This window comes from Fringilla coelebs (assembly GCF_963513975.1).
Source record: "Fringilla coelebs genome assembly, chromosome: 7".
Lineage (NCBI taxonomy): Eukaryota > Metazoa > Chordata > Aves > Passeriformes > Fringillidae > Fringilla > Fringilla coelebs.
This window is the reverse complement of record NC_140035.1, coordinates 14231712-14256371: the sequence shown is the minus strand read 5'-3', so window position 1 is coordinate 14256371 and position 24660 is coordinate 14231712. Positions and strand designations below refer to the sequence as shown.

The 24660-nt window shown below is 43.5% G+C and overlaps 1 protein-coding gene across 1 annotated transcript; it reads right to left on the bottom strand.

The window, feature by feature from the left end:
• Positions 1 to 12360: 12360 nt before the first annotated feature.
• On the bottom strand, positions 12361 to 24622 carry TMEM169 (transmembrane protein 169). Its single transcript, XM_084209308.1, has 3 exons — positions 24539 to 24622; positions 14450 to 14888; positions 12361 to 13003 (listed from the first exon to the last, which is right to left on the bottom strand). Exons 2-3 carry the CDS (start codon positions 14751 to 14753, stop codon positions 12381 to 12383), a joined length of 927 nt encoding a protein of 308 aa, XP_084065434.1. The 5' UTR covers positions 14754 to 14888; positions 24539 to 24622; the 3' UTR covers positions 12361 to 12380.
• Positions 24623 to 24660: the final 38 nt, after the last annotated feature.

The following is a 24660-nucleotide window of genomic DNA, read 5'->3' as shown; positions in this document are numbered from 1 at the left end:
GGTGGAAAGATGAATACCTAAGCCATCTGGGATCTAGCCCAATAGCTTTATTGAAATGGATACATAAAGCAGAATTTTCTACAGAAAAATAGAATTAACTTTGCAGTCATTACCTATTCTTTGCCTGGGATGATACATAAAAGTGGGTGCTAACTGCAAACTGAGGAATTATGAACTGAATTTTCCTCATATAAATAAAGTAGGGTAAACACACTGTGACACCAATCAGCTTTGTATTTCCATCAGTACAAGCTTGGCAGCAGGCTGGAAGACAAAGTAGATGGGAAATTGGCACCCAAAACAAAGCAGAGCTTGGAAGCACATGTGTTAGCATCCTCCTACACTGGGCTTTGTGAGGTGTGTAGTTGTCTTCTCCCAAGAGGTCTTTCCAAACACCTGCTTGAAAGCGCATGCCAAAACTGTGGTGCAGACTAACACTAGTATTTATTATGTCTATTTAGTGATTTCTGATGGCCCTTCCCAAGGGACACCATCCCAACTCACAGTGTTTGCTTAGTTACTTCTGTAGAATACATCTGCAGGGAAAATACACACTCTCTAAAGCAAAACTGGTCTTTGGCTTTGAGGTTCAGCTCAAGCTCCAGAGGGCTTGTTCTCTCTCCATGACTCAACAACATTTGGCACATTAAAAGCTGTGCATTTAATAAACTGGAAAATAACTTCTAAAAAATCCTGTCGGGGATTTAGCAGTTTTCATCTGTTGGTCTACCTGTTCTGTCCATTTTCAATTTAGTTAACGCAACACAAAGAAATGAGCCTCTTAGGAAACAAAGACATTACTGCAGTAGGGAAATTACATGTTGTGGCGCTTTTGTGCTCTCCTGGGCATGCTCTTTGCAGCGGCAGCATGCGCAGAGCTGTGGGCTTTGTCTTTTTAAAAACCCTAATCCTAACCGTAGACAGCAAAAGCCACCTGGGGCGAAGGCTGGCTCCGAGGAAAAAGCCGAGGCTTTTACCGCCGAGGGTTAGAGTTAGGGTTCCACCTAGGGTTAGGGTTTTTAAAAAGACAAAGCCCACAGCTTCACTGTGCCGCGAGTGAGTGTACAAGAGTGTCCGCGAGTGAGTGTACAAGAGTGTCCGCGAGTGAGTGTACAAGAGTGTCCGCGAGTGAGCAAATGTGCAAGAGCATCCGTGACCCAGAGCACGAGCGAGTGTGCAAGTGAGTGTGCGAATGTGTCCGCAAGAGAGGCCGCAAGCGAGTGTGCGAGTGTCCGCGAGAGAGGCCGCAAGCGAGTGTGTAAGACTCGCTCACAAGTGTGCAAGAGTGCGTGTTTGCGAGTGAGTTTGCAAGAGCGAGTGTGCAACAGTGGCAAGTGAGTGTCCGAGAAAGTGCAGGAGCAAGTGTGCAAGAGTCGCGAGTGAGTGTGCGAGCCTGTCTAACCCTAATCCTAACCCGAGGCGGTAAAAGCCGGCTGGTGCTAAGGCTGGCTCCAAGGAAAAATCCATGGAGGAAGCCGTGTTGTGGCGCTTTCATGCTCTCTTGGGTGTGCCTTTCGCAGCGGCAATGTGCGTGGAGCTGTGGGCTTTGTCTTTTTAAAAACCCTAACCCTAGGTGGAACCCTAACCCTAGGCGATAAAAGCTGCCTGGGGCTAAGGCTGGCTTGTGATTATACCATATCATCTAGCCTTGCCTGAAAACACAAAAGAAATACATAGGAAGGAGAAGTAATGAGTTAAGCTTATATATTGACTCGGGGTGTGTCCTGCCAGGCACATTCCAGTTCAGGAGCTCCTGAATAGTCCTAAATAGATCATAGTTGATAAACTACTTCAAAGCAGCGTACTCAGAACTCCTAATTCCCATAGGACTGCAGAGGAGAAAAGGCTCTTCAAATTCCTCAGCATGGAGCTGAGAGACAGAGGCTCTATATTTTCAGTTCCTCTCCCACTGGCATGTCACTGTTGCTTTTCCTTGTCACTGCCCCCTGGCCCAGCTGCTGAATTTACAGCTTCATCTTTCCCTTCTCCAGATTTTGCAGTAATTGCACATTTCTCAGGCAGAAAAAACACCCCTTCCACTGGCTGTCATACACCAGCAGAGGCCTTATCAAGTGCCACAGAGAGGGAAAGCATGAAATCACAGGCCAACAGTGTTGATAGCCCATTCTCCCCCTAGGTGGTTTTTTACCTTTTCCACACTGTCACGGAGTCACACTTGAGAATCACACTCTTCTGTAGCCTGCATGTTCTGTCCTGCAGAATTGCTGCCCATCCAGTAGTTCTTCCACCTGCTGGTTTTTATTCCCAATGAACTAAACGGCACCTGTGCCTAACAATCCTGGTTTCTTTCCTCTTTCAATCCATTTATGAAATTGCAACAATAACTTTTTTTTAGCTCTTATCTTCTCTGCCATGGTGCTTGTCATGCCCCTCCTTCTAATGACACTTCCAGATTTCAAAAGAACTAGTTTGTCTTCAGCCAGATCATAAAGGGACACTGCGCAACACAAGATGGCCAGTCCCAGGAATAACCTAGGCACAGCTTAAGATATATTACTTTACCTGCTTTTGCAGCTATTTTGTCATGCACCAAAATGCACAACACTTCCCAGCCTGCTCAGGAGAATGTCATTTAAAACAGCATCAAAGACTCTCTAAATAAAATAAGGAAGGTGGGAGGATGATTTAACAACATTTTTCCTTAAATCCCCCTGGTTTTCCTTTTATGTTATTATGTTCTGAGTATCTACTAAAGGTTTAATTATTTGTTACACTGCTTTCCACTCTCTAGAACCCAGAGAGCCTCTAACTCCCTAACACCATTGCCCTCTCTCATCTCTTTTCAAAGTAGAAGCTATATTTGTAATCTCACACATGACTTTCAAGGGAAATCATTAAAGCTTGCTTTGGGCAGTTTTATATTTGCCTTGGATTGAATTCACCTGGCTCAGCTGATTTGAAAACATCTCCACTCCAAAGCTCTGACATTTCCTGTTTTATCTCTAATCACTTTTTGCTGCTGATGTTAATTGTGTTGCTGCCTGATTGCAGATGACCTTTGTAAATGGACAGTCTTCCACAGCTGTCAATTATTTAATTAGCTCAAAAGGCAGAAGCATATGCTGTGGGTCTAAAGGTTTCATCCCAGCTGAATCTCATGTAACTGTCAGGAGGAGACTATTTAATGTAATTTCATTTTCTTTATTTATTTGTTTTTCTGTAAGAAGTAAAGAGAACCTTAAAGTTGCAAAAGTCCAGCTTCAAAATAACAGGAATTTCTGACATTAAAGTTTTTTTTCCAACCTTAACCCAGTATTTCTCTATGCTGTGATTCCGATTCAACTACAGCGCCCAGTACTTTTTGACAATGTCATAATCTATTTCAATATATATTGGGATAAAGTTAGGGCTTTGTACTCAAGGAGTCATGAGACTCTTGCCTCATTTGTTCCAAAAATTGGGAGACAGAGAGTGAAAGAGGAAATTCTTATGATTATGGTAACTAAATGGCACTGCAAGAATTAAACTCTGGTTTTGTTCAGCAGATTGCCTGTAATCTGATATAGGTGTCACTTGAACCAAGTCTCTCACCAGTAAGCACTGGTTGTGTGAATCACGTTTTCTTAGTGCTCAGTTTGAGATATGTCAGATCTGCATCAATGTTGAGCACTCACAGGCATTTGTGAATGGAGCTTCACTTTCAAAACAGAGAATGCCTCATTATGTTAAATGTTCCAAAAAAATCATCTGCAAGGGGCAGCTCAGCTTTATACTTTTGTATATTTTAAAATATTGTGCCTTTGTTTCCATATACTAGTTTATCAGCATTTATGTCATGTTATTGGAAAAAAAACCCCCAAAAGTATTTTTGAGAAGACTGTATATGTTACAGTGGCATGTATTATTAAGAGATTGCTTTGCACAATCTGTGAAAATGGAGTTTGACCACACTTTCAAATATAAGGAAACCAAAATGCTGTATTTGCCTCTCATTAAACATTCTCCCATGGCCCACTATGTAAACCTGGCAAGCCAGAGAAAAAGGAGCATGAAGTCCTAAGGATGAAGCTTGTTCCAGATTGCAGACCTACGAGGAACAGGAAGGAAGGGTAGGATTAGTTTTATATTCATATATTAAAAATTAGCGTGACGTAAATTCTTAGTATGTTGCAATTTCATGGCGCGTAGACCTCTCTGGATGCATTTCTAAAGCAGAGAGAAGTAGTGCGGTGGCCTTTTATCCCCGTTTTTCAGTTCGGCCACTGGAGGGCAACGTGATCCCAGACACCAGGCAGAGGCACCTCTGCAGCCCGCAGGAGTAGGTAGGGAGCACTGCCGAATTGCAGAGGAATTTCTGCTCATGAGTCTGCCAGAAATTAGGCAATAACAGCAGCAAAACCCCATATGCTTTTACATTTTAACTTTGGGGGAAGTAGATTTAAAAATGTCTTCCTGCATCTAAAATCTGTGTTTCTCTTTGGGATTGCTTCGCGAGTTCTAAATCCATGGATTTGCCAAAGGATTTCTGCAGGCAGTGATGCAAGGGCCACTCAGCCTGGTATCACGAGAGGCGAAATATTTCCCACTACTAAGTAACTGAAAAGCCCCAGACCTGTGTTTGCCGTGGAAACAACTCTGGCAGACTTTTCTGGATTAGTTGTTGAATCTGTTGCAACAAATAATTTGTTGCATTACATTTTATAGGACTATCTGCCTATGTAGGGTCTGATTTTCTTTCAAACAAATAGAAATAGTTGGGCTCAGCTGAGCTCCAGAGCACCTGGATTCCTGGAGAAGACCAGACAGATCATGTCAGGTATATGTGCTTTGGGGAAAGCAACAGCCCGGCAAAAGTGTATCAAATAGTGTTTGGAAAACAGTTAAAGCCAGTGTTTTTTTAGGAGGTGGCAAGTACCAAGTGGTCGCTGCTGTTTCAGCTGGGGTTGTGGCAGAAGCAGAATCTCATCCATCTTGCTCTCCACGTGCCCTTTGTTTGGCAGTCTGTAGCACACCGCTGCCTGTGCAGTGCCTTTGCTGGCAGCCATTAGCGCTGCAGCTGTGTTTGCAGGGGCTCTGGAAAGCGCTTTCATGCAGCAGATTGTTCAGGACAAGCTAGCTGGGATAACTCACTGCGTCAAGGATTTGCTTAGCAGATGCACAAGGATAAGCCTTTAGTATCCTCCCCTTTAGTTTCATCCTGCCCTCGCCAGCGTCGTGCGTCTTTGCACACACACACACACACACACAGCACGCGCGCGCTGGGTAATAATCTAATTTAATCCTCGTAGCACAGGATTTTGTTCCTTATCCATTCAATTGTGGGAAGAGATGAGGAGTCTTCAGCTGCGAAACAAGGCTCTTTCTGAGCTGAGAGGATCCCATTTCAAATTTCTGTTTGCCTGCACCTGGAAGAAGATTAAATCAGACTGAAAGGATGAAATTTTGGATCTTTTGAAAAATATTTGCTTTAATTGCACTTTTGAAATGGAGCACTGCAGCATTGAGGAGGGGATGTCATGTTTTAATTCTTGTGAGTTTTCTGTTTGTACAGCTTTGAGGGATGAAGCTGCAATGTGAAGGAGGGAGCTTATATTTGAGAGGAAAGAAGGGATTAAGTTTGGTTTCTATTTGTGTAAATTGATGCTAACCCATTACACTAGCAGATATGTGACAGTGTCAAATGTAGAGGCAGGGGAAGAATAATTTCAAGTTTTCCCTGTTAGTTATTTTCTGCAGAAATTCCTTGGAAGGAAGTCATCAAGATGACAATGATTTCTGCAGGTTTTTTTGTACTAGACACTCAAGACAGACATTTAATTTTTTATAACTTTCTATTGAAATAAATGGCAAATTTAGCCATCAACACAGACCTGGTTTTAGGGTGGAACTGGAGCCTGAGAGCAATCCTGCTATGATCATGGGGCTGGGTGAAATCACCCCCATGACATGAAACTTTTGCCTTGGAGCCTGTTTTGATATTAGAGTCCATCGCTCCAGCGGTGTTTAATCGCATTAGAGACAAGCCAGTGCTATAATCACTGTGAGTCACTGAAGGCAGCTCCACCAACGCATATTTAGGGAGAACTGAGACACCATTATCAATGACAGTATGTGTGCCTTGGGATGATACTGCTCATTATATTAAATATTTCACTTTTTTCTTTACTACATGCAGATACGACAAATTATTTCTGTTCCTCTCTTAGGTCACAGAGGAGCTCATTTGAATAAATTAATGAAGGTTAAAATTGCTTGTGTTTATTAATTCTGCATGCCATTTTTCCATGGATAAAGTGTTAAGGAAAATCTCTATTATCATGGAAGGATATTCTAGTAATTGCCTGTAATTATAAGGGCATCTCACTACAAATACATTTAAGTACATCATTAGAAACTGACACTTCCATACTTCAGGACAAGAATGTATTTTAGAAAGGAAGACTGAATAAAATGCATGCTCTCCTTAGGCTGACTACCCCAGGAGCTGCCTAAGGAGTGTTGGATTCTTTCCCAGCACTGACACCATAAAAGCCATTCCATTTATTTATGATATTTGGGGTGTTCGGATCACAACTGCAGGTTATTCAGATAATCAGGCTAGAATAAATTAAGCTATATTTGTGTTATATCCTAATGAGCTGGTTCACTGGTATTTTGTAGTAGAATTGATTCTCTTACCTTATCACTGTAGAAGCAGAAAGAATTTGGCATATATATGAAGATAGTCTAAGGCACCTTCAAATATACTTGTCTTAATGTACATTACTGCTGGAGGAACTTGTAATAAACCTTGCTCTGGGGGAACATGTTGCCTGGGAGGTGGGGGGTTTATCCTATTTGCAGGCAGAACATACTACCGAAATCAGTAGTTATCCTTTTTTATCTTGTAAAGCTGAGTTTGCACCTGGAAGAAATGGCTGGGACAAGGAGCCCTAAGACAAGGAGATCACATCTAAGATTTGTATCTTAAGGGGCTCCAGGTCAAATTTATCCATGGCATATCTAATTTCAATGGATACAAACCACAATGGATTTTAGCTGCTGTACTCTGGGAATAAGGTTTTATGTTTTAGCACACTAAAAGCAAGGGTATTTTTTAAACACAGGGAAAAATGCATTGTTGGCCTGACTCAGGCATTCTCTGTATTTTAATGCATTCTGACAGACTTCAGCTACCGTGTAATGACATGAAATTAGGAGAACTGGAAGTTAATGGAACTGGGTGACCAGAGGGGATACATGACAGACCCTCAAGCCTCATTTCTCTGGACTGCTTGTTTGCATGCAATCACACTTCACCTGTTATGTGGAAGGATGCTTCAGGGATTTTTGAACCCCCTGGTAATTTACCTGGACCTAACACACAACCACAAGCCCTCCCTCATCATTAAGTGGCTGCCTGTTGGAAGAGAAATCATGCTTTAGTAGTTAAGACAAGCAAACACAGTGTCTATTCTAATTCACTAAATTAATTGAAAAGTTGTGTTTCCAAGTGGATTAGCCCCTCCTGAATTTGATTCAACCTCTTTTTTCTTTTTATTTCCTTTTTTTTTTTCTTTTTTGTTTTTTTGAGCTCCCTTTTCCATTCAGGGAATAAACATGCATAGACTAATCTAGGGATGAAAACACATTAATAGAACTGCCTCCACATTGCCAAATGCTTGCAAAGAAGCAGGGAGGGCACTGATCCCATAGATAATTCACTGCCTGGGACAAAAAGGGGTTGCATAAATGTTGAGCCAAATTGTGTCCATCACAGTGCAGAACTGTGGTCTGTGCATCCTTATTTTCTCTCTGTAATGCTAGTGTAATTGCATGTGTCAGTGCTCAAGAGCACATTGGAGTAGCTTTTCTTAGCTAGTGGTTGCAGCTTCTGAAAGGTATCTGTGGGGGGTGCTTATGAGGATCCATTGTGCAACCTCTGCTGACAATCTTAGCGAGGAATTGCAGGATCCTGGCCTTAGGATTCAAAGCACAGGCTGGAGGGACTAGAAGGGTGAGTTCAAGGGACTTGCTGTGGATAAAAGCACATTCATGCTGGTATTGTTTCAGTCCTCAGAGAAACTGAATGGGGTGGGTAAGTCAGCAGGCAGAATTGGCACCTCCTCTCCCTCTGGTGAGAATGGGGTGCAGTCACACAGGTGTGCTTTGCCTGAGGCAAAGATCTTCAATAGGAGTCTCTCACTGATAACCATTATCTTATAAAATAATTACCTTGCACCTCAGAAGTGAGAACTGCAAAGGCTAATGAGCTAAATTCTCTGGGCCCACTATCTCCATCTCACAGGAAGCTGAGTGTCCTTCATTATGTTCTTCACTGGGTGAAGTGGTGGGGAGTCCCCAACATACATCTGCCACATAAGAAATTCTGCACTCCCTTGGCCGTGTTTGCAGCAGGCATCAAACCGAAAGCACCTTCCTGCTATTTCCAGCTGTTGCACTTCCAGTTTGAGGGAATTACCTACAGGTAGCTTTTTGGCTCAAAGAGCTGTTTTACTGAAGCTGTGCTAGCCCTCAGCTAGGAATTTTGTTTGGGTTGTCTGAAGATCCATCTATCCTTCTTAGAAGAAAGAAGATTTTGAGTAAGTATTTTCCCTGTGCCAGCAGGAGGGTAGGGCTGTAATAAGACTATGTGGGAGAGATCCAAAGGTGCCGTTTAATATTTAGACACCTTGAATAACTGTGCTGGTGGATTCTCCTTTGACTTCTCAGAGTTGTGCTTGAAGTACCCAAGGGTTGTAAGAAATCTTCCCAGCACAGCTGTAAATAGCAGCTCCAAGTCACAGTCACAGACACACAAACCATGTTTGAAGAGTTATAAGTACTTCCTGTTTTGGTATGGAAGTGTGTTCCCCACTATAGATCATTGTGGCTAAAGCGAAACAGACACCCAATAAGTAAAATTAAATAAAAAGTTTTCATTTGTGAGCTATGAAGTAAAAACAAAGAACCCAGGCCCTGGAGATATATGACAATTCTGGATAGGCACTGTTTAACAAGGGGCAGAACTTCGACCCATTTCAGACACACTTTAAAGTGGATCTTCAAACACAAGGAATTCTAATCAATTATCAGCATAGAATGACTCTGCCCATCCCACAGCCCTGATTTTAACACAAAGTAAAACAGAAGCATGAGAGCAACACTCCTGTAAAGCCACATACATCTTTATTCTCCACCCAGGCCAGCAAGGATGGGAAAAGGGAATGCAATTAAAAATAACAATCAGCAAACAGTATCTTTAATTAAAAAACATCCAGACTAGAGCAGCCAGAAACACACTCAACAATCGGAATAACTGGAATTCCCTGCAGTCTGACAGTGGCACATAAACAGAAATTACTTGTTTCTGAAAGCAGGGTAGGACAAGACAAAAACTTGTGCTTTTTTCTATTACAACAATTTATAATTATTATATATTTTGCAACAGGCAAACTGCTACAGAGGACAATGGGCAAGAGAAAAAGCTATGCAGTTGCTTAGACAAAAGTCTGATTAAACTTTTACAAATAGCACCAAAACTAACCCCAAGCACCAGAACTAACCCCAAGCTTAAATAGCCCCCACCAAAATCAATGACAGAATGTCTTGAATTTAGCAGGAGCCAATAAAAGCTTAGTTAAGTGTAAAGAAGTAGAAAACACATGATGGATTGTCCCAGCATATCCCCCAAAATGTGACCTCCAAACCCAGAAGCACAGCTGCACTGCAGAGGGAGAGTATTCTGATGCTCCTTTGTGTCTGTGTAGCAGTAAGAGGCACAGATTTGGTTTTGTCTCCACTCCAGAGGGCTGTTAGCAATCCTGAAAGCAAATCCTGCAGCTCAGCAGACATTTCACATGGAAGTATTCTGTAATGAGCTGGTATTTATCATTCGAGCCCTCCGTAAGCTGAAGGCTCTTTGTGCTACTGACCCCAGCCTTTCGTCTAGCCTTGAACAGCTGCTGTTTGGCAGTGACAGCTGAATCGGGTTTCTCCCTCTGCAGCAATGCTCACTTGCCAGCCATCCTTTCCCCAAACTTGTCTGCTGCATGTTGGGGCCAAGATACACAATCCACCCCTTTCATGCCAGCAGTGTCCCTCTAGGCAAAGCGTGAGAACACTTGCCAGTGGACCTTCTTTTTCCTTAATGCTTGTTAAGCATCACTTATTCCCATCCTCCAGCCATGTGGGAGCCTGCAATTTCCATGTGGAGCAGCATTAAGCAGAGTGGCTGCACTGGGTCACTACAGACTGCCAGCACTGGCATGGCTTATCCTCAGCATCTCCATTAATTCAGAGGCGTATCAGCCTGCCTGATTGGAACAGGCCTGTGAAAGGCATTCCACTGCTTGAACCAGTCCCATGTGTATGTCAGTATCTTTGAATCCCACTAAACTTCCTGATGTTGTCTCACAGATTGGGGTCTATTTTACTTTTTTTCTGGAAGTTAGTAATTGCTTTGAAAGACTTCAGCAGTAAGAAATGACATAGGAAGCAACAAACACAGCCTGGCTCTACCTGTGCCCAGGGAGCACCACTGCTTTCTCAGTTAAGTGTGGGGCCAAGACTGCTCTTGATATTTGGCTTGTGCATTATTTACTGATGAGCCTTCAGCCAATGCTAAGAGGCTCCTTTGACCTCCCAGGGACCAAGGATGCAGCAGGAACTATTTATTTCTCAGTGTCAGGACTAGAGGATCAGATGGACTTGTTTATACATCACCAGTTCCCAGATGTTCTAACCAGGACAGTCAGTGTAGTCTTGAGCTCAACCTTAAAATGCAACACAAAGCATTAGTTTCTGTGAAATTCAGCTTCTGAATGTTTCTTTTTCCCATCCTAAAACTAGAGCAGTTCCCCCCCATAGGGAAACACCTCCAGAGACACGAGTGACTGCACAGCTGACAGACTGCACATCACACTTACCTACCTACATGCAAGCAAATGGTGGGCTCCTCTGGCTTGGGCCTCACAGACTTTCCAGCAGCACCAGCTGAACTGGAGCACTGAGAAAATTAACTATGTTTCAGATGTGTTACTCAGTCCCCATTAGAATCTGCTATACCTCTCTTTTATTTTGCTCATCTCCTTCTTAGGCCAAAACCCCAATAGATGATCGAGAATAAAGAACTTTTTTGCTAGTCATTTTTTAAACAGACATTTAGAATTTCTCCAGCCTGTGGTGGCCACCTCGGCCTGGTCAGGGAGCCCACTATGATGCCATGAAAAATGCAAAAAGGAGGGAAACCCATTATGAAAATGAGACATGAGGGGAGAAGGATGTACGATCCATTGCTCTTCCACATAATTAAACAGGAAGAGGGATGAGGTGGGAAAGGCGACACAGATTTCCAGAGGCACAGATAGACATGAACTTCTGGACTTCCCCATTCTGAAAGGGGAGGTTAACAGCTCTTCCATAAGAACAACTTGAAAACCAGAATAACTTGTTTCAGAGCCCTTCATATCCCAAGTGCCTTCAACTCCACCTCCCTAAATCCAGGTGCTGCAAGTCCACACCTGCATTGCAGTGCGATGTAAATGGATTGTCCCCTCCTTAGGGGCAGGCACCTCCCCAGAGCAGGTATTTCCTTCCTATAATACAACTTTTTGCACTGCACACTGTGTATGACTCCTGTAGATCATTCCTCCCCAGCAGTGCACATACCAAGAGATCTACTGCAGATGTGTTCCAAGCACCTATCTGAGCACCTGCAGTCACTTGAGGGATCTTGGTGACAGCCCCATCAGGTCCCCACACACCACATTACAAAGCAAGCTCTGCTCTCCCATTGTGGGATGGGGCTGTTTCAGGTCAACTCACTTGCCTTCGTTGGCAGCTATGCTGTCCTCTCCCACTATTCCAGTGGTCTGTGACACTGGACTTTGACAGTGTCTAAGCAGTCAGCCTGCCTAAGTTAGCTGCTCTTGTTGGAAGGACTGGGAAAACTCCCTTTCTAAGAAAACTGCAGGAACATCACACATTTTGCAATTTAGCCTTTACCTCTGAATGGGTTCCTACCTCATGAAGTTCATGCCCTGAGCAGAGACTTCTTCTCACTCTGTCATAGGTCACTATTATGTCCTATTGCTAAAAAGTAAAGTCTACCTTGACAGACATGGACTTTTCATAATATGTCTCTGCTACTCCACAAACAGCCAGAGCCCTGCAGACCTGGATTTTCTTGTGACTCCCAGAAGCTGTAATTAGCTACAACACATGACAAATCCTTGGAAAGCCATGCACCTCCCCACCCAGAGCATGTGAAGCTAGCATTCTTGCATTCTGTGACATTTAAAGAGGACTCTCAGCCCAATATTTTATTCATTAAGTTTGTGTTTAAATATATATGTTTGGTTTTTGTTTTTTTAATCAGTGTGTTATTTTCTAGGTGAGAATACTGGTGTATGACCAAAATAGTCATCCAGGACAAAGGCTCAGACTGCTGAGGTCTCAACCCCCTGCGCAGAGCTCTTGCCAGAGAGACTACCTGAGATATTGTCAGAATCAAGCAGCTCGACAATGCTGTACGGAGAACAATCTTCCAAGCCCAGCTTGCTGCAGAGCCAGCCACAGAATCCTTTCTCCATATCCCTGACAGCATGCCACCAGTACCCAAAGGACCATGCTACCTGGGCTACAGCTGAATACAGGCCTAGGGAGAAAGAAACAACCATAATTATAATTGGGTAAGAGATAATCAAAAAGGGACAAAAGGTGATTTTGTGCCAGAAGGTCCTCTCTTCATTGTACACCAAGAAGATGTTGTACCATGTAATGGTTCCATAGTAGAATGAAACCACAAAGGACACTACAAAAATGACAGGGAGGCAGATGATGGTCCAGAGGACGATGTGAGGTCCTCTGTCTAACCCAACATCACATTTCTTCTTCTTGTCAGGTACATCTTCTTTAGGAGGCTCCTTTGACTTAGCCAGTTCCTGCAGCTCTTTATCTGTTAGGGTGACGTGGATGTCCACCATCTGACCCTTCTTCTTTCCCCTGGTGATTGTTCCAGTCAAGGTGACATAGCGGCTGTCTAAAGGCATGTTCCAGACACCTACAACACAGATAAACTCATCTACATCAGATTTATTTTCTGTACAAAGTATTTTGTGTAAATCTTCAAAGACCCCAAAGACAATTAGATAGTCCATATGGAGTTACATGAAAAATCAAATTTAAAATGGAAAACAAGAAGCAATGCAGTATGAAGAAAATTACCACAGAAGAAAATGGAAGAAGAGCTAATGAGGAAAAAGACAGGAATTCCAAATGATAGAAATCACAAGAGAGAAAAGTCCAGTGTCTCCACTAGGGACAATACATGGAGGGAAAGTGCTGCAAGAGTATAGGAGAATGAGAGAGAATGAGACAGAGTAACTCAATTGAAAATGGTATACGTATTTTCTATCTGTACTTCATGGATTTATTGCTGAGCAGCATGGACACTTGGGATTAATTAGATAAATATCACTGAGACTCTTGTTTTGGAATAAGCACATGCACACATGGAATTATACCTGAATAGCTAATATTTCACTTTACATTTGCATTGTATCTCAATCCAAATTAATTTTTGAAGTTTAGAAAAACTTAACAAACTGTCATAAAATTATATTTGCATTTGAAGAGATCAGTAGAGGCACCAAACTGGGCAGTGCTGTTAAAGTTACAAAGGGACTGCTTTAGCTTTCAAGTGACATTGGTTTAGGATGGGTCATGCAGTGGCCATAAACTTCTCTTTGGGGCTACAGTTTATTTCCTCCTGGTCTTAAGCCTGACTAGCTTGGAAGAAGGTCTTCAGAAACTCTTAAAAAGAGGCTGAGCAGCTTGAAGTGCTCTACAAAAGCAGGAAGGCAGCTGGCAAGAAATGATAGGGTCTGGGATCATGGGGGCATCTGGTGGACCAGGAGCATTTGAGCCCCTCTCAGCCTGCACTGCTGACTCACAGGAATATTTAGCCACAGGACCTGCCTTCCACACTTCTTCCCTGCAAGGGTACCAGATAGCAGAAGTGAAAGTGACTCAAAGATCCCCCCTAATGACCTTGCCAAATAATCACCCTTCAAGAGGAAGCTGTGCTGAGTGCATGCAAACAGAAGGCAACAGCAAATCCTAGATAATGAGTTAAATTCCCTATCAAAGGTAGAGCCACTAACTCCATCTGCTTCCATCCTTTCACTTAGCAGGCAGTTGTTCAGGCATGGACAGTGACATCATTGGCTTAATGCATGCATAGCACTGCAACTAGCACATCATCCCCAACCAGCACATACATTTAAAGCTAAAACTGTAGCAATAACCAAAGTCTGCAAAGAACTGCAGGAGACATCCCAAACCAGCCTGTAATGCTTTCTGTTTCAGAGCATTTTCAGGTATGAACTCAAGGTCTCCTTGCCTGCAGTCTTGTAGAGAGTTGGTCCCACAGTCACTTCCATTTGACCTTAGAGCATGATGGCATCAAAAAAGCTTATGTGAAGTGAGTGTTCTCGGGACTACATACCATCTGTCATAGATTGACCCAGGAACTTGGAGCCTTCCTCAGAGCTCTTATCCCCTCCTTCTTCCTCCACCTGTTCTTCTTCCACCTTATTGTCATTCTCGGACCGATACACGATTATTGACTCGGGCCGGGACTCTTTCTTCTTCTTTTTCCTGCGGTCCATAGTGGCTTCCCCATCAAAGGTGACAGTGGTTGCCACAGCCCTTCTCATTGTCCCCCAGCGAGGGCTCTGGCCTCCAGACTTGCTGTCTTTCTGCACAGTCTCCTCCATCCCACTGCTGCTCTCAGTCACGTCACCTGGCATCTTGTAGCACCTGTTTCCAATCCAACAGCACCAGTCCTGCGCTTAGAAGTCATTGATTAACAATGGTCCCATGGATGCTTTGTTCTGGTAAGATGTCCCACTGCTGGTATCCAAACTATGCACTCCATTCCCAGCCTAAAATGAGAGAGAAGGCTGAAAAAGTGTCTTTGTCTTACCAAGTAGAAAAGATTGGCAGAATTTCCCTCAAAAGAGTTACGTCCAACTGGTTTAAATGTCATCTGAAGATCTCTATTACTGTCCTGAAAATCAGTTCTCTTACACAGCTACATGTTTTGTGGTGTCTAATCTATCTTGATTCTTAGGGTCCAGTTTTCAGTATAACAAACCAAAGCTACTGGAAAGAGTATTAATGTTTATAAGAAGGAATTAAACATAGCCAGCTTACTGGATGAATTTAACATTCCTCTGCAATGCTGGAAACAAACACAAGACAATAGTTTTTGTTTTAATGCTTTTAGGGGTAAATGGAATTAATTTATGCAATGGAATAAACTCACTCTTTGTAGTAAATTCATTCAGGAAGTACAACAGACTCTAACATTTTTCTCTGAAGATCAGCTGTAAAACTTTATGTTTTGCATCTCTAAAACCTTGAAATTACGTGATTGAGCCTAATGAGCCCCTGAGTCAACAGTGAGATTCTGCTTCCAAACAGGCCTGGAAACAGAGAAACCAAAAGCATCACTTTTGGAATAATCTACTAAAAGTCTGGAGACACAGAAGTTGATTAGATTCCTAAAGTTCCTGGCTGTAGTTCTATGTTCAGTCCCTACTGACTTGAGACGGGGATGACTTACAAGTAACATTTAAAAATAACACAAAGCTACAGGCAAGTATTTGTAGTTGGGTTGTTGGTTTTTTTTTTCTTAAAGTTAATCCAGCTGTGGCCTTGCTTAAACTCACAGTGGATGATAAGCTAATGTCAGTTCTCAGTGTGATGCCAAAGCCCAAAGGACTATGTCAGCCTTGACTGTGAAGGGAGCAAGGTGATATTCCTCCTGAATCTCTCATAGACAGGCACTGGCAATCTGTATCCTGTTCTTGTGCTCACCACACAGGCAGAACGCTGATTAATGACCAGAAGATGCCCATGGATCCCCAAGTTATTTTGCTATGTCTGATGTTCCCACCCCACTTTAGCAGCCACTGCCTCTGTGAGTTACCACCAGGACTAGAAACACCTCCACAGCAGGGTAATCCAAGAGTGGCAGCTCAGTTCCTCCTCCTGCTGATAAAAGGAGAGGGAACAGGCAATGGGGGACAAGCCCCTAAGAAGCACTGTTGCTGTGGCTGAGTCAATGCCCTTGGGATAAGGAAGTGAAGGAGCCCAGATAATTCTGTTTAAGGCACAAGAAGGTAAAATCTGATGTCAGTCTGTCTACATCAAAAGCAAAAGCATGTAGGAGATCCTTATGACCCAGCAGAGGAGGATGCAGCAAGATAAAAAGCTGAAAGACGCAAAAAGGCAGACGTTAGGTAGGTGTTTTAACAAAGTGGGTAGGTGTCCCTTGGTATATCACTGCTGATAAACTGTCAGGAAACTTCCAAATCTGGACTGGCTGTCTTGGCAGAATTTTTGTCACCTGTACTTGACCAGAAGAGGGAAAGTGTTCATGTTTGCATTAGGGAGCAGTCAGATTGAAGATCACAAAGACCCCTCCTGATCTTATGCCTGTTCTCACAGTACACGTTTATTTTTCTCTCATCGGTTTCCCAGTGAAGCAGCTAGAATATCCCCTGCCAGCTGGTCCAGAACTTCTGAACAGCACTTCAAAATACCACCATCAGCTCTACATCCCACAGCAGTGCTGCTGAGTTGAACAGGTTCAAGCCTCAGTCCCATTTTTCCTGGAAATATTTTCTCTGTAGCTGCAAACAAGAAATGGGCTCTTGCAGAAATCACAATAGTATACAAAGAGCTTAATTTTCTTCTCTTCCTTTTCTTTACCACTTCTAACAATAAGGCCAACCCTCAGCACTACACAGCTGTCCACAGCACCAGTTCCTTCAGCCACCCACCAAAACCTTCACCCTTTAAAAGCCTTGCTATGGAGCTGAAACATTAACAATTGCTGTGCATCTCATACTAGTGATGCCCCCCACGTGGGTGCACAGGGGCAGACAGGAATCTAATATCTGTCCATGGGAGGGAAGGAAAAGAAATGGTCATATTTCAGAGATAGCAAGGAGCAGTTTATTAGCCAAACAATTTGTTATTAATCTCCATATGAAAACAGATGGAGAACCCTGGGGAGGCTGCTCTGCAAAAGCACTTTGTAGAGTAATTTTTAGAAGCACAGTCTTCTGTTACTATGCAGGAAAGATACGGCTGCTTATGCTTCCTGTGACAGTAATAGTCTTTGACACACAAAACAGGAGCCTAAAAGCTTGGCCTTGCACCATTTAGGTCAAAGGAAGCTTCTTCCATTGGTTTTCAGGGTTTGATCCTGCTGCTAACAGAATGGAAATTATCTGGTTTGAACGCAGACAGGGAGGAAGAGCCTTCCTGCAAGCTAATAAAATCCTTGATCTTAAATCCCAGCTACAGTACAAGTAACCTTTTTATGACTGCTCAGAGCAGACATGAGAGGAAAAAATGTAGATGGTAAGCAGCAAGGAGCATAAATTTTTATTTTTATAGTCACATAAAATGTACAAAACATAAGAAGAACTGGCACGGCGTCTTCACTCTCATCATGCAGGGGTTGTCTGCAGAAACAAAAAAAACAACCTGTGCTTTAGAAGCACTGTGATTTATGCAGGATGGGGAAGAGATGAAGGGAAATCTACCCCAGAGACACACCTTAGGAGAGCTTCCCAGCCACAGATCTTCCTTTGTTCGCTGCTTTTACTCCATAACCTCTGCATCCCTGATCCCATCTCCACTAAACCCCTGCCTCTGATTTTGTGCATGTGCATGTGTGTGGTTTTGAGCATGCATGTTTCCCAAAGAATCTTTTCCAATCCCTAGTATTTTTAAAGGGGTTATCTGCTGTAACTGCAGAGGCAAACTGCACACATGAAAAATAGGTGGTATTAGAGGAATCCAGCTGTTCAGGACAAATCTGTCTGCCACCAACCAATTTTGTTATGACAAGCTGCATTCGTCTAACGCAGAACATGCAGCCCCCAGGCCCTAGAAAAATATGTGACAAGACATATATAAGAAAGCCAATTTAATTCACACTTTATGTAGGAAAAGGGCCAAATAGTAGGGCTCCTTCAACAGCTTTGGATCTGTTTTAAATACCTAAATGACTCCACGTTATCTTTCACATATGCATCCTTACCTGCTAAAACAGAGGATGTCTTTCCTTTTTATTTTATGGTGAAATAGCTCAAACTAGACTGCACAGTTGAAACTAGCAAATACTCAAGGCTGTGATGAATGACATATTAGACAGTGAGGCAAGAACAGCTCCTCCCTATCAGTACCAGGGTCTGTGCAGCTTGTGGTGAGCTTAACAGGGGGATTTATCTCACTGAAAAAAATAAAATGTTATTTTTAGCCATACAGATTCTTCACCAAGCAGCTCCTTCTACAGGAAGGAATGTCTAAGGAAGGAGGGAAAAACTACCCCTCCTGGCAGTGGCTGATTTCAAACTGCCTTGTCTGTATAACAACAGCAAGAAACACAAAGAAAAACATCTACCTCTGCCACGCCAGCAAGGTAAAAGAAAGCAAACACCAAAATTCAAAGTGCACACCCTCCCTGCTTAATCCACAGGCTTCCAAGCACTTTCATTTCTTGGAAAGAGAAATGAGAAAAATGACTATGCTCTCTCTGGGCATGCTTCCAAGCAGGAGCAGACCTTAAGCTGGACTAACACAAGCAGAGGACAGCACTGAGCACCCGAGCATTGGGGATAACACAGTAAGATGACCCAAGTCACCAAAAAGTTTATAGGTGTTTGCTAGTGGAGCCCCCCATGCTCCATGCCTTCCCCTCAGGAGCAGAGGGTGCTGAAAGCTCAAGCTAAAAGCAAAGGGAGGTGTGGGCAAGCAACATGATTTCTGGGGGCAAGAACTGACAGACCCAAGTTTGCCCAGTCCCTCCAGTTTATCACAGGCACACAGCTCCTGCCTGTTGGCAGGTGCCATTAGGGCACGCCCGGCACCACACCATGAGCCAAACCTGCTGTGGCCAGCTCAGCTGTTGACCATCACTGGAGCTGCAGCAAGACTGGACTTGCTTGGGTGTGGATTAAGGGCTTCCTTGCTCCTGGGGCCGTGCTGAGTGCCTCAGGACCTTTGCTCTCCATTCCATTCTTCCACAAGACACCAAATGCTAGCTGACAGCATTCTACAGCTACAAAAAAGTAGTGGAGAGATATATTCCATAGTATCACTGTTGTTTCTGAATGACATTTTCCAAGGATATTTTTAAAAGTCAAGGACATTTTGCAGAGTATCTGTTTTATGAATCAGTTCTTTTTATTTTCTTTTGCTGTTCCATAACTTTTCCAAATGTCACAGAACAATAACTGCTGTGCAGATCACTTATTACTGAAGACTGGAAGACAACATACAAGCTGAACATTTTTATTTTGTATTGAATGGAATGCCCAATCAATTTTCTTGCATACCAACATTTAAAAAATCCCCCAGCTGTACTAGTCTACCTTTTTTGGAGCAAAAGCTTGAAATGCTATCTTGCCCTCATCTTCCCACTTATTTCAGCAGACTGCTAGAAGAAAGATAAATTGTGATAAAAGACATAAAGCTTCCCACTGCCTACACATGGATGATATCTGTTTCTTTATGTTTATTACACTATGCCAGAAATGTCAAGGAATGGCATGGGCACATTAGCCTTTAAAGACAACCAAGGTTTTAAAAGTAGCCTGATTTGGAAATGGAAGTCTTGAAATCTTCAAAGCAAACCAAGCATTCAGATATGAGTCTTGAATAAACTCAACCAAAGACTCTAAATTTTGTAAGAAAAACTAGATTTCAACTGTAGAGGCGTGCTTTCCCTGCCCTACCCCTCACTTCTGGACTTGCCAAAACAGGCCATCCTGCACCTCCAAACAGCAGGTGCTCATTGCAATCCCTACCCCATCTCCCAAGTCATTGCTGGATTACACTGCACCATAGGAACATCTGACCAAAGTCAATCCCACCAGCTTTGGTCAAACATCCTGCTTCCACAGCAGTGCCTTTAGGCTGGGATCAAGTGTAGCATCTATTTTTATTGGTATAAGACCCAACTTGTCCTTCACTGGGTTTGGAAGATGCACTAGAACTTGCTGCATACACAAACCAGAGTGCAGAGAAAACACCTTCTACACAGCATATCCATACACAGAGGGAAGTGGGTAACACTGGGAGTTGCTCCAAAGCCATGAAACACTGGTGGTGGGTGTGAAGCACCTGGGCTAACACAGGACTTCTGCTACAGACAAGACTGCAGGGGATGCCAGTGAAGAGCTCCAAGACCTCCATCACACAATGCTCACAAGAGAAGGTTTCAATGCATGCTGAACTCTTTTCTGACCTTTACAATAACTAGAAGCAAGGACCCTGGTTAACACCTCAGGCTTTTTTTCCTTTCTTCCTACACAGAAGACCCCTGACAGTCTCAGTCCCCTTTCCTGCCCTGCTCTGTGCTGACAAGATCAAACACCCCAGACAGTACTTTACTGACAAAATGAGGAGAAACCACACATTGAAATACCTGCAATTAGAGAGGAAGCAGTTGCAGCCATATAGCCTAATGGAAAATACAGTCAATTATAAATCCAGTCTGGAAAGCATTATCTGAAAAATACCAACAACAAGATACACACATCCTGTGGTTCTTCTTTAGGCAAGATATTTGAGGGCTTCAAATCAGAACTTTCTCTGAGTAACACTGGGCTGCAGCCCAGGAGTTGCTGGAGAGCACAACTGCACAGAGAGTGAACTGGAATATTCCCCTGGGAGTGATTCAGGATTGTTTAATGCATTGCACAGTAAATACAATCTAGGATATTTAGACAGTATCTCCAGCAGAAGGAATTACTTGGCTCAGGGGACTTGTGATTGGATACAAGTGCAGATAGAGACCTGTGATGCCAGGATATTAAAAATGCAGCACTTTGAACTGCAGACAAGTGAATGCTTCATACTATCATTAGTATGGTATTAACAGGGTGCGTAATTGTTTAGAAAATCTTTCTATGAACCTGTTTCAAACTGTTTGATGCTGATATTCTGTATCTTGCACCACTGTAAACTCTGCTTTGAGTGGGATGTGTGTCTTGGTATGTCTCCTATGTCTGCCTCCTTATTTTTATTTTTAAATCATTGGAATGAAATTGCTAGGGATAATGATAAAAGATTTTAAAATCCTGACTATCGTCTAATTAGACTGAAATCTCCCAAGACATAGCTGAGAGTAAAGTGCCTTTCCAGACAGGAAGTCCCTAAAAAGATGAATTGACCAGAAAGCCTGAACATCAGCTGGGGCTGACCAGGAGGCTGTTCTGACATGGAAACCAGAAGCCACTAAACAGGAAGGCTCTCAGTTGCTGTTAAGAGATGATGAAAGGAAAAGCAGCCTCGGGAGAGAATGTACAGACAGGAGGAGAAAGTAGCAGGGATTTCCAAAGAGGAATTGCATAATCCCATGGAAAGGTCTAGGGAGGTAAGGACACAAACTCACACCAGCTTTCATTTGGTTTTGGTTCAATCCAAGCATTTCTTGTAACGGGAGAGTAGTAGTTATTGTCGTTACACTTTGTGTCGTTTTTGCTGTCCCAGGAGAAGAAAAATAGGAGCCTGAAGCACCAATAAGAGAGGGGTCTGGGAAAGCAGAGGCTACTGAAGTACAAGCCTGCATTTTTCTGAAGGCTAACTTGCAGAAATGCTCTATGAGAAACTGTCTCTAACCTTAAAATTTTATTTCTGGCACTAAGATGCTTTCCATTAAATCTTCTCTGCCCTCACCTCCTTGTGAGACTGCTGACCCCAGGCATACCTCTCACAGGGTTTGGATCCCGTGGAGGTTTCTCTCCTGTTTGGAGCCACCTCTTCTCTCACATCAGGTTGGTATTTAACTACTCTTGAGACCTTTCCCCTTGCCAATGTGGATTCTGAGCGATAGGAGGGCACAGACACCCTGAAGGATAGGATGCCATAAGGAGTTCTCAAGGCAGTACATACCAGTGCCAGGATTTTTAAAGCATGGCAGCATACTGGACTGGCAGGTGTCATCAGCTGAATAGCTGAGCCGTAGGCTGGCAAAGCACAACGACAGCTTTGGACAAAAGTAGCCTTTTCTGAAAACGCAGAGTTTCCTATTCATCTCAATAAACTGAACTACTTCATTCAAAGCCAAGACACAATCTGGGAGCTAGGAAATCTAAAAAAACCAGGAAATCTAGTTTTTTCTCTTCAATATGTAAATAAAAAAGTAGATGTTCAAGAATGACATATGCTAATTCTACAACTCCAAATGAGCTGACAACTCGAAAAAATTACTGAATTCCTTTTTTGTCATTCTGACTTTTGAATGGTTGATGTTTTAAGTGATAGTTATAACAAGGCAAAAAAAGTCAGATGGTTAACTTCAAAGAACAAAAATTAAGACTCCAAGGCTTTAAATGCTGATTTATTTTCTTCCAAATTCAAGCTGACATATACTGAAAAAAAAAAAAAGCTGTCTAATCAGACACTATTTTCTAACACATAAAAATTCAGAATCTTAACATTAAGTTTATAGAGTAACATCAATACGCAAAAGCCTTTGCTTACTGAATTTACCACTGTCTGTGTGGAGTGACAGACCGACGTGTTTTAATGCTTTCTATCAATAAAAGAAAAATAACATTCCTTTGTGATTTAGAAAGTACGAGCATATGAGGAGATTAAAATTGATTTTAGTTAATAAGATTTTCTTCCTTTCAGCTTAAATAATTTCAACGACTGGGGTAAAATCCATTCACACAAAGGTACAGTTTGAATCCTTGGTTCAAAGGCAACAGACACAACAGTGAACAGAAGCCACTGCTTTGCTGAAAATATCTGTGAGCATTGGTTATTCCAGCTCTATTTTTTGTGAATACATTTTGTACCAGAAGGGGTTACCCTCCACTGAATGCCAAGGAATGGATGTCTCTTTTCCCTCCTCCTTCCTCTACAGTCTTGATGCCTTTCCCCTTTCTCCTCCCACCCATCACTCACAGAACCCTTACTCATGGGTTCAGCCCCTTATTAATGGCATTTCTGTGGCTATGGGGAAATTCCAGAAACCAAGAAATATATCCTGGTAGGGAAGAAAAATTCTTTGATAGTGCTCTCTAGGAAGAACACTGAAGTCAAGGAGGTCACATGAGTAGAACAGCCTACTGGATTTTCCTTGGAGTCATGCAGCTCAGTTGGGATGGCAGGCAGGCTGGAATATGAAGATCTAATTCACTGGCACAGATGAGTGCTTCTCCCTGGGATTAATTAATGATTGCTCTGATACGGCCTGCCTAAGATATGTAGGGCAGCCAGAGACAGTTAATGGGAATCTGTGAAGTCTCAGATTGTGGAAGATATTAAAGGAAGGAAAAAAATTTTTTGCAGTGTCACTCACAGTGCTTCACGTTTTGCCCCCAGAAAGTGTGAATGCTTTCATCACTGATATATTCTGCAAACACCCACCCACCCCAAAAAGGCAATTTTGTCTAACAGTTGCCTTATTGGCCCAAGTCACGATGCAGAAATGCACCCCTGTCTTGTCACCCTTTCATTTCAGGTCAATGAATCTGGACACACTGTTAACTTCTCCGTGCCTCCCCTCCCATACACTTAAAAAGAGAGTACACAGTTTCCATTGAAACACACAACTACGGGATAAATACATTATCCTAAAACTGTCCCGGATTAAAGTATTAAACCTTAAAACATGCTTTTGGAAAAGTAAATAAATTTGTTTCACAAATGAGAATCCCAAAACAGATGCAATGATTCACCCACTTTACTTATATAAATTAAAAAAAAACCCAAAATCTCACTCTCTCCTCACATTAGCCAACTCTCCTAAGGCAAAAATAACAAGACAAAATTGAGACATACTTTTAAACGTCTCTTCTATTGAAAAGGACAGAAGACATCCCTGGAAAGACACTGAACATGCACACACATGCTGCTGGGCACATCAGCGCCGGTTAAAATCACCTGCAACGGACAAAGATGATCTGTCACTTCACTGTGGGACAGAAAAGAAAATAATGCTGCCTGTCCGCTGAGTCAGCTGCGCAGTTAACAGTGAGCTTACTTAGGGCCATTTTAAGGGGGCCGGGAGAGGCGGGACGGACACCACCACCACCACAAAGGCAACTGAGCCCAAAATGACTCTACTGGGGACATGCTATAAACACTGTCACCTCAGCTTTCACGGCCTCTTCCCTGCAAAGTCCATGCCCGGAGAGAGAAGCGCCCGCCCGCGGGTCCGTGGCAGGCGCACACCAGCACCTTCTGTCCGTGACATCCTCCGGGCTTCCCACCGGCTGCTCCCGGTGCGGCTCCGCTCCCGCTGCTCCTCAGGGTGCCTGCCCGCGTCCAGGGGAAGGTGGCCCGAAGCGCAATACAAAACCAAAGCGAATAGAAAACCCGTCCCTTGCAAGCGGACGAGCCCGCAGCTGCGGGCAGGTGGGCGCTCACTGCGGGGGTGCAGCGGCGACCCCGCGGCGCCACCGGAGGCGCCGACCCCTCCCGGGCGCTGAGCGGCGCCTGCCCCGCGGGGCGGGACCCGGCCGATACCGACGGCGGACAGCCGCTCCCCCTGCCTTACCTGCCGCCCGCGGTGCCGCGCTGTGCCGCGCCACAGGACCCTGGCACCGCCGCCGCCAGCACCGCTCCGCCGTCCCCGGCGCCGAGCCCCGGGCGGGCGGGGCCGCGCGTCACTCGGCGGGG

What these genes read in the sequence shown, in the direction of transcription:
- TMEM169 (XM_084209308.1), bottom strand. Translation starts at nt 14,753, where the DNA reads ATGCCAGGTGACGTGACTGAGAGCAGCAGTGGGATGGAGGAGACTGTG. An exon ending in GGGTCAATCTATGACAGATG is followed by an intron (nt 13,004 to 14,449) that starts GTATGTAGTCCC and finishes TCTGTGTTGTAG; the next exon opens with GTGTCTGGAACATGCCTTTA.